Here is a 9966-nt window from a genome sequence, read left to right as displayed (position 1 = left end):
CTGACACCAGTGTGGAATACTGCAAGTAAGTGTTAATTTTTGTTTTATTGTTTCAAATTAACAGAGCATAGAAAACAATGTATGTGTGATTAAGAACCAGTGTGGTGTCTCTTTAACCCTACTGACGTGAGACATCAAAGTGAACAAGTTACAACCGTTTTTACGTAGATTCAAACTTTAACCCTATTGACATGGGATATCAAATTGTGCAAGGTACAACCATTTTATTGAGTTAGTTTCAAAGTTATCATCCATGAAAGTATTTTTCATCATTGCAACAACATTTTTACCACAATGAACCAGATTCAAGGCAGTTGAATGCAACATGGTACATTTGGCATGTATAAGTTGGTGGAAATGATGCCTAGCATGCAAAGATAGATGGGTACAGATGATGTCTATCATGTTAAATGTATGGGTGGAAATGATGTCTAGCATGATCAGACATATTGGAAAAGATATCTGGTATCGCGTAGATCTTTCGATGAAGGTTATGTCTCGTATGCATAGACATATGGATTGAAATGATGTTTGGCATGTGCATATATAATGCTGTAGGTGATATCTAGCATGTGTAGATATATGGGTGGAGACAATAAAGGGTTGATTAAACTACTTAAAATAATACATATTATTAAACTTGGTACAACAAGATACTTTATAACTTAAATATTAGTATTACATAAGATTTAATTCTTAAGTTAAAAAATGAATATACTTTCTACACAATCTGGTGATGCTCTGACTTTTCATTTACAAATATTTTTTTCTCTCCTCTTGTGAGGGTTTAAGATTGTTCAACCAATTAGAAACATATATATAGCAGATACTAACAACTCAGAATATAAAATTTCAACCCAAATGACAAATCCTTGTATTATCTTCTGTTTTTCAAGAAATTTGTGTAATTCTCATTTATATTGCTGTTGGACAATTGGTTGTATTTATATAACTAATAAAAGAGTGTATTCTATCCATAAATCAGGCAAGTTTCTTTTTGTTTCGGCAGTCAAAGCCAATACTTCACGAAGCTAGCCTGATGGGTTTCGACAAAAAGTGTTGCTTTGAGTAGTAATTAATTTGTTTTTTGTTTTTTTATAAACCTAATTGTAGGTTAGTTAGAAATAACAGTTGTTTTACAATTCTATTCAAGTGCATTATGCAATATTTTTTAATGTAACATAATTATTCATAGTACTAAACAGAAATTTTATTATCCTTTTATAAACATTAAAAATAATCACAAGAGATTTCATAACATTCACCATCAGTTTTATTTTTTATTCTGAAAGAAGTAACATTTGTACAAAACTTTAATACATTTTTCTCCGAGGAAGATGAAAGGATTGTTTCTAGATTCTGTTTTATGTGCAGTAAAAAAGTTATACATCTTCAAGAGAGAGAACTTTACTGATTTTATCTTCAGCAAAATTTGAATCAACTACATCGACTCTCTCAATGACTGTATTTCAGGATTGATACACAAATATTGTTTAAATAAAACACAATAGAATTTGAAGAGTAAACCCTTCGATGATGTTATTTCTTTTCTGTTGGTACAAATCTATTAATATTTCCCAGACATCAGAGCCACAAAATTCCAACAACATCTCCTCACTCAATAGGATTTCAAAGGAACTTTTTTGGAAGAAAACTATAGAATTAATTTCTAACAATTTGATATTGCTAACAAACTTGGATATTGCTGTTCATATAAGAGCACAAAATGTACTTAGCTGTTTAAGTTAGAAAGTTAACTTTATTTTAAAAAACTTGTCTGAGTACAGATAACAATTTTAAGGTATAGTTAAAATTTTATGAAATGCAAAACATCCACTATAAAATAAGTTGTTTAAAATGCTGGCTTCTATTTTAAGGTCATTTTATTTCATGGTTTCAGGTACCAAGACTATAGAGAGCCCCCCAACAGCAAGCAACAAATATGAATATAAGACGTTATATTGGCAGCTGGCTACAGCTCGCTTGGTTTTCGTTTCTATTTTTGTGGTTGGAAACAATTTTTCAAATTATAGATCTTATTTTTGATTAAACTTAATTACATTTGCAGTTTATTTTTAGTTTATACTAAAATAAATCAATTAACAGTAGCTTTCACTTAAGGACATAAAATACAACCTTCTTTCTTCAAAAGATAGAATATTTTTAAATGTTAATTGTAGAACTAACCTGAGACTTTATTTAACCAAAGTTTTCAAAACAAATATAAAGTGTGAATAGCTTTTATTAAAACACCTTTTATTTGTAATTTAAATTTTTTTGAGGAAGCTAAATATATGTTTAGGTGTACATAAACCCACAGAACCAGTTGAGAATTGCTGTATTAAATTAACTTCAAGGGAGTTGGAAACTTTTTAACATTTACTGAGACTGAAAATGTATAAACATTATAACTATGTTCAGTTGTTTTTAATGAAGCAACATAAATAGAGTATAAAAGGTAATACATTTTAATACAGCCAGGACAATCCTAGAATGTTTTTAAAAGTTTCAGTAACATTTACTAAGTTATCCTTCACAAAATGGATTGATTAATCATTTTTGTTAATAAACTATCCTTTTTATTACCCAATTCTATAAGTGTTAGATTTTTTTGTGGCTTCTGTTCATCCAGTAGAATGTTTTTCTTATTATGTAGCACTGATACTGTTCTGAATGACTGTACATGCTCATTAGTAATTTAAGAAGACTTCATGATTTAATCATTGTTCATAAAGTTTTATAATCTGTATTGGTTAAACAGTGTTATGTAAAAGGATAATGTTTTAAAAAACTGCTCCAGTGAAACTTATGTTTTTCCTTTTTTTAGTGTCTTGTATTCATCATGACAACTCTAATTTGTTGGTTAATACCAGACATTCCAAAGTCTGTGAAACTACAGATTAGACATGAAAATCACATCGTCAATGATGTGATTATTGAAGAAGAACTGAAAAGAGCAAAATATCTTGGAAGGAGGGAAACACCATGATTTTAGAACATCATTTCACAGATTGGTAATATTTAAAAATTTGAACAAGGCAGAGTTTTTTTTCTGTTTAAGAGGTAAGTGAACAGGTTGATAATAACATCTAATCAAATATCTATGGTCAATGAAGTCCAACAGGGAATACAGTTTCCATACATATATGTGCCACAAGAACAAGTACGTTTTAAACTTTGCAAAAGTCTATGTTATTTAGAAAATTTCTTCTTTCACTTAACATTTGATATATTGCAACCTCAAAGGTCAAACCTTGTTAAATCTTAAACAAATTATTTATTTTTGTTTATATACTTAATGTTTACACCATCTTGGTGACAACAGTTTTAAACTGTCTTGTATTATAACATTGACGTTTTCTTTTGTTGAATGTTTATAAGTACTTAAAATCTTTCACGTATCTTTTAGAACAGGTGTCGGCAACCTTTTAGGTCTCGGGAGCCAATCTGAATTTAGAACAAGAATACTGCAGGAAATCAAAATAAACACTTATGTTACACACACACACACACTTAATGAAATACTGTGTAAGTAAAACTAAAGAAAATGTAAATTGATTATTATATTTACAGTGTGTTCTTTTAATGACATTGGTGCTGTTACATAGTTTTGTTCCTTTCCCTGAAGTCTGTTTCACAATTTATTAAATGTAATTTCATATTCAGTTTTCTACTATTATTACTGAGCACGTTTTTTTTGTTTTTTTTTCTGATTTAGGAGAATCTCTGAATACACAGGTAGAACCAAACATTGTGAAGATGATACTATAGAAGTGGAAGACCATTCCAGAGTTGTAGAATGAAGTAATATGCCTGCTCCTGCACCTTGTTCAAGGTGACGTGCCATCAGAATTCTAAAGAACAAGACTTGAACAGTGTTAACAGATCAACAACAAATGCTACAATCTGTTCCAAATTGTTATCAAACTTTGTGTATGAATCTCAAACTTGTGTTCAGAGTTTGTTTCAGAAACACCATTGTTAAGATAATGTTTACTCTTTGAACTGTTTTAGTGTCTCCACAATATTAAGTTCCAGTGTTTTAAAATAATGATAAATCAGGAATTAAAGTTTTTAATTTTTACACTGGTCATCACTTTTTAAATCATTGTTAAGTAGATTTAGTGAAAAAGAAGCTATGTTTTTAATAAAGATCTTGAACTAAATTTTGTTCAGAGGAAATTTATCTTAACCTTCCTTTCTTTAGTTCAAAATTTGTCATCTATATTGTTTTTATCAGTGTCAATATACGTTGGTTGTCAGTTGTTTTTTTTTAAGTGTGCTGTCAAATTATCAACAGAAAAAAATTCTTGAAATGATTGTAACAAAGAGTACACTAAAGTTATTTGATTAACTCAAAGGAAAATTCTTTAAAGTTAATGAAAACTTCAGTTTATGAATTAGTACTTACTGTTATAAATGTGTGCATCATTGAAAAATAGTGAATATTCACCTAGATGTATTGGATACAACTTCAGTTTTTAACAGATTTGTGTTTAAGTATGTACTTGTCATAATCCTTTAATAATAATTTGAATCACTCGTTAGGGTGAATGAAAATTTTAAAGTAAATAAACACTAGTTTATTTGTTTCGAATATTTATGTAACAGCAACCGCCCCTAGATTTCAACTGATACACTAGAGGGAAGGAAGCTGCTCAATAACACCCACCGTCAACTCTCGGACTATTATAATTACATCACTTGACCGTCAGCTTTTAGACTATTATAATCAAATCACAAGGGCGCCAGCTCTTAGACTATTATAATTACATCATTTGACCATCTGTTTTCAGACTATTATGATTACATCATTTAACCATCACTCTTACGGTATACTGAAAACCACAAAGTGTTTGCGCGATTTGTTTCTGCAATGGGATGCGAACCACGAATCCACAATCCAACACGCTAAGTGCTAAATCACGTCCTGCCCAGAGAGAACGAGCGAGCCACATAAGAGTAAAAATGTACTTAAGTAAAGACAAATGTTGGAAGAGAATTCTTCTTTAGATACGGTGTGTTTTGTTTACATTTATATTGCATTAAAATATTGTAAATAAATTGCATGTATATCAAAACTTTGTGTTCTGATGTCATTTGTGTTATTTATACGATAAAACTTAGATCATCAATCTCATACACTGGCACAGTTTTCTTTATTCTTATACAAGACGGTAGAGTACGTTTTGACACCGGAAATCCGATAAATATCTTTAATGGTTTATGTGCAATATGTGTGTTTCACACGTCTCACGCTACTGTTTAAAAGAGCAATATTTAGAATGTGAAATTATATTGAAAATTGCTTCGGTCACGGATGACGTTATTCACAGTTCTTGCTCCTAAAGGACAAGAAAGGATGTTTAGTTACGTACAGGAGAAAGTTATTCGTCAAGAAGAAAATGACCGAAAAAGTGAATTGATTGTCTGCCGAGAAACCACGATAGCTCAAAAGAGAGTTTCAATATCAATAACAGTGGTTGTACACGCACGACACAACCTCGGACATGCGCATTTTATTTCGCAGAAGATGTTTATCTTCTGTTTAATTACAAAAGCTTAAAGAAATTTAGGTGTATGTTTATTTGACAACACTGGGAAAAGTCGGCTATTTCTATAATTCGTTTTTGGTTTGTTTGTTTGTTGTTTTTTTGACGAACTTTAGAAACATTTTTATCAAAATCTAACCGCATCTTGACCATTTGGCACGATCGCGAAATCTAATATAAGAATCAGAGTACTTTATTTCTATAATGGAGTTAATGTGGACAGCATTACATTCGAGAAAGTGGCGCCACAATAAAGATTTTCTATCAGAAATTGGGTCAAAGATCAAACTGTTTCAGGTCAACACTACATTCCAAAAAGGTGGTGCGGTGATACAGATTACCTATTAGAGATTGGGTCAAAGATAAAATATTTCGGGTCAACACTACATTCGAGAAAGTGGCTCCACAATAAAGATTTTCTATCAGAAATTGGGTCAAAGATAAAACTATATCAGGTCAACATGACATTCGAGAAAGGTGGCGTCACAGTAAAGATTTCCTTTTCGAGATTAGGTCAAATTTAAAACTGTCTCAACGATTTCTGCTTCGTACCGCCGTTTCATTTCTGTATGAGAAGTTGAAGTTTAACGTGATCATAAAAGATATTGTGTAGAAAAACCCAGACTAACTTTCGGTTGGGACAAGTTGTTTTGTTGAAGACTACAGCAATAATTATGATCTCCACGCCCCACAGGTTTATAACCAATGTCACTCCCTTGAATTAACTCTCGTAACACTCAACAAGCGTGTTAAGGCGTGCGACGTGTAATCTGAGGGTCGCGGTTTCGCATCCCCGTCGCGCCAAACATGCTCGCCCTTTCAGCCGTGGGGGCGTTAAAATGTAACGGTCAGTATTTGTTGGTAAAAGAGTTGGCGGTGGGTGATGATGACTAGCTGCCTTCCCTCTAGTCTTACACTGCTAAATTAGGGATCTTCGAGTAACTTTACGCGAAATTCAAAAACGAACCAACACTCAATACTGTTTAGTTTAACGTCTAGAACAGTATAATTATTCTTAATACACTCCAACAAATAATATCAACAAAAGAGTGTCTTTTAGAGCTCAACCTGTGTTATAGCAGAAACAATCATATTGTAGTGTCTTTCAGAACAATTACTGGTGATTTTAACGGGCGTTTTGTATTAGAAACTTTTTTACAACAAACGTGAGCAAACGTCGTAATGTGTATTATTGTAAATATACGTTTTACTCAAGCACGTGAATATTGTATGCGTACTCTCAAGTTTGTGTATACAAATATTTCTACAATAAATTTTAAAAGTATAATCACTGCCGTATAACTCTGTTTTTTCATAAGGAAATCAGGAACGTTTTACCGAAGATTAAAAGAGAAGAGAAAATGTAATATTTCGTTTTTAAAAACAACATATTTTGATTAATGTGTAGCTACGCCTTCTCCGACCTCTTTCGTTTAACTTTTATTGCCTTGTAACTAGGCCTGTTGCCGGGAGTGTAGGTGTGTCATAATTATTTTGTTCGAGTCAAAAATGTTGGTTGTATTTCTGTTTGTATTTATTATATGTGTGTATTGCATGCGACTCCCACGTGGTTAATGTGGTATCCTAAACTTTGTGTTAAGTCTTTTACAGAGCGTTTTCGTTTTTGTTTGTGAGTATTGAATATAATGATCATGCGGCTTGCGCTTCTTATTCCCCAAGAAATCTTTCCCCTGTGAAAAAAGTTTGGAGACCCCTGAGCTAGAAACAAACAGAAATACAACCAACATTTTTATTTGCCAAAAGGTTGTCAAAGAAGGTGGCATTAGCAAAAGCAATTGTCACATCGCACATAGTGAGTACACATCTGAATTTCACTAAGCCGCAAAAAAGTTAGTGAGATTTATAAAATTGGCGTTTGGCTTTCAAAATATCTTCAATTTTCGGTTCTGAATTGCTATATCTAATCATTAGAATTGCTTTCAAATGTTCATCAGTCAACCTTGATCCAAGTACCGACTTCACACACTTCATTTTTGAAAATGCTTGTTCACAGATATAAGTTATTCCGCACATTGATGTCATACCAGATTCGAACTGCTTCAGCTTTGGAAAATCATCTTCAGGTGTGCAGATGTAAAATACAAAAAGTTGTCTCTCTCTGTGCTTTGCTTTCAACACGTCATTTCCTTGCAAATCGATGACCTCCAGCTGAAGTTCCATTGGCACGTCATCAATGACACAATCAAAAGGATTTTGAAAAGGAGAATGTCACTTTCGATTCTGTCGAGATCCGAAAATCTCTCTAAAATGCTTATTTAAATCACCAATAATCTTTTCTGAAACTTCAGGTTAACATCTTCTGTGATTCCAGCATGAAACTCATTGAAACACTGAAAATGAGAGAGGTTTTCTCCTTCCAAATGTGCTTCAAACAATGACAGCTTTCTCCGAAATCCTTTAATGATTCTATAGAGATCACAGACAAAGTTATTCTCCTCCTGAAGTTTCAAGTTCAATTCATTCATGTGGGATGTGATGTCACCAAAATTGACAACCAAGTTGGATCCGACAGAAGTGGATCGGCTCTATATTTCTCGATAAAAAAATATATATTTCTCTTTTCAGCTTATAAAAACGAGACAAGACTTTACCGCGGCTGAGCCACCTCACTGCCGTGTGATAAGGCAAGTCACATAAATCCGAATCAATTTCTTCAAGAAACACCTTGAACTGGCGATGATTAAGTGCAAGACCCCGAATGAAATTCACTGCAGAAATGACTTGTTTCAGTACGCAAGAAATATCTAAGTCTTTTCTACAGAGTGCTTGCTCGTGTATGATGCAGTGTATGAACAGAGCGCTTCAGAGTTGAAGATCTTCCAACTGTTTCCTGATCAGACCCGTCTTTACTCCAGCCATGTTTCTTCCTCCATCAACTGTAACACCTCTAAGCTGATTCCACTGAAGGTTATAGTCTTGCAAAGTTTTATGCACTTCCATGAAAATGTCTTCTCAACTTGTTCTTCCGTGCGTGCTGCAAACTGATGCCAACTCTTCCGTGATCTGAAAGTCCAAATTAACTCCACGAATGAACACGAGAAGTTGTGACGCACTCGAAAGATCAGTAGACTCATCCAGTGCCAGAGAATACCATTGGGAGTTTCTTGCTTTTTGGCGTATCTGTAATGCGATGTTTTCTCCAAGTTCTTCTGCTCTCCGTACAACTGAAGTTGCTAAAAGGCTGATACTTTCAAAGAAATTGTCTTTTTCAAGACACAGCTCATTTGCTGCTTCCGTCATACACTCTTTGTTGAAGTTGCCGTCAATAAAAGGTTTTCCTCGCTCTGCCATCCTATGCACTATTTTGTAACTTGTACGAGTGACAGATTTATTTTCAGCAAATTTTCTCGTGAAGAGATTCTTTTGAGATTCAAAAACACGTATCATGGATTCAAATTTCTCAGAACGGAACTTCCTGAAAATTTCAAATATGTTGATCGATGTTTTGTTTCATAGTGACGCCAAAGATTGTACTCTCTTAAAACGGCAACACTTTCTGTGCATATCACACAAGTAGCTTTCTGTTTTCTTGTTTCCACAAAGAAGTGGTTTTCTCCCCATTCATCATTGAAAGCATGACACTCAAAGTCCACTTTTCTTCTTTTAAAAGCAGTCATGAAAAAAAACAGGGTCTGAAAATAAAAAAACACAGAGCGCTGTGAGAAAAGTATTGTACTGGTCCAAGAACGCACAAACAAAATATATTGAAACGTACCTTTGGCACGAAACTTACCTGAGAACGAGTTTTGAAAAGCGCATAACCAGACTACTAGGAGAAATGAGCTTGCTGAAGCGGTAACCCAAGCCCGCTGAATTTACAAGACGAGTCGATGGGACGAGGGTTAAGTCTGTACTTGTTTTCGAAATCCTAATGCTTTTATAGATACGTGCCTCGATATGAATAAACGGGCAGCAAGGACGAAAGAAGAATTTTCCTATTGGTTAAAAATGCGCGTGACAGCCTTGTTTCTTTTTTATCATAACGTCTTGTATTTGTCAGCTTGAAGCGACCATCGGTGTGATTTATTTTGTTATGACAGTCGGACATTTTAATTTCAAGCGGCTAGCTGCTGGCGGGCCGGTCAAAATTACCTCGAGGGCCGTAGTTTGGTGACCCCTGGCCTGCAACATTCAGTTTGTTTTTCTTCTCCATATTTGAGGGTTAAGCAATTGAAAAGTCGAAAGTTTGAGCGACCATGATACTAAAGACGTTCCTTTTTTTTTTTTTTTTTACGGCTGAGGGTGCTTTATAAGTATGATCGTCGATTACATTGTTCGATATGATTTTAAACAACATCTTTATTGCGGAGGGTGTCGACGATTATTTGTCTTTCCTTTCTCGTGATTTGTGGGCCAAAGATAGAGACAGCTGCATTCTTTGGCGTTTCTCACC

The 9966-nt window shown here is 33.7% G+C and overlaps 1 protein-coding gene and 1 long non-coding RNA gene across 3 annotated transcripts; one reads left to right on the top strand and one right to left on the bottom strand.

The window, feature by feature from the left end:
- On the top strand, positions 1–5081 carry LOC143243407 (uncharacterized). The gene is made up of 4 exons (XR_013024479.1): positions 1–25; positions 1901–2007; positions 2828–3528; positions 3719–5081. It is a non-coding gene; the product is annotated as an uncharacterized LOC143243407 (long non-coding RNA).
- A 2788-nt stretch (positions 5082–7869) lies between these two features.
- LOC143243093 (EPM2A-interacting protein 1-like) lies at positions 7870–9518 on the bottom strand. 2 transcript variants are annotated; one of them, XM_076486830.1, is made up of 2 exons: positions 9307–9518; positions 7870–9229 (listed from the first exon to the last, which is right to left on the bottom strand). In XM_076486830.1, the coding sequence occupies exon 2, from the start codon at positions 8958–8960 to the stop codon at positions 8526–8528; it is 435 nt and encodes a 144-aa protein (XP_076342945.1). In that variant the 5' UTR covers positions 8961–9229; positions 9307–9518; the 3' UTR covers positions 7870–8525. The 2 variants fall into 2 exon arrangements, with proteins under 2 accessions (XP_076342945.1, XP_076342944.1); XM_076486829.1 differs by having other exon boundaries at positions 7870–9205.
- Positions 9519–9966: the final 448 nt, after the last annotated feature.

This window comes from Tachypleus tridentatus, unplaced genomic scaffold (genome assembly GCF_004210375.1).
Source record: "Tachypleus tridentatus isolate NWPU-2018 unplaced genomic scaffold, ASM421037v1 Hic_cluster_2, whole genome shotgun sequence".
In the NCBI taxonomy this organism is placed as follows: Eukaryota; Metazoa; Arthropoda; class Merostomata; order Xiphosura; family Limulidae; genus Tachypleus; species Tachypleus tridentatus.
The sequence above is the reverse complement of the archived record's forward strand: the minus strand, read 5'-3'. Positions and strand labels throughout refer to the sequence as shown.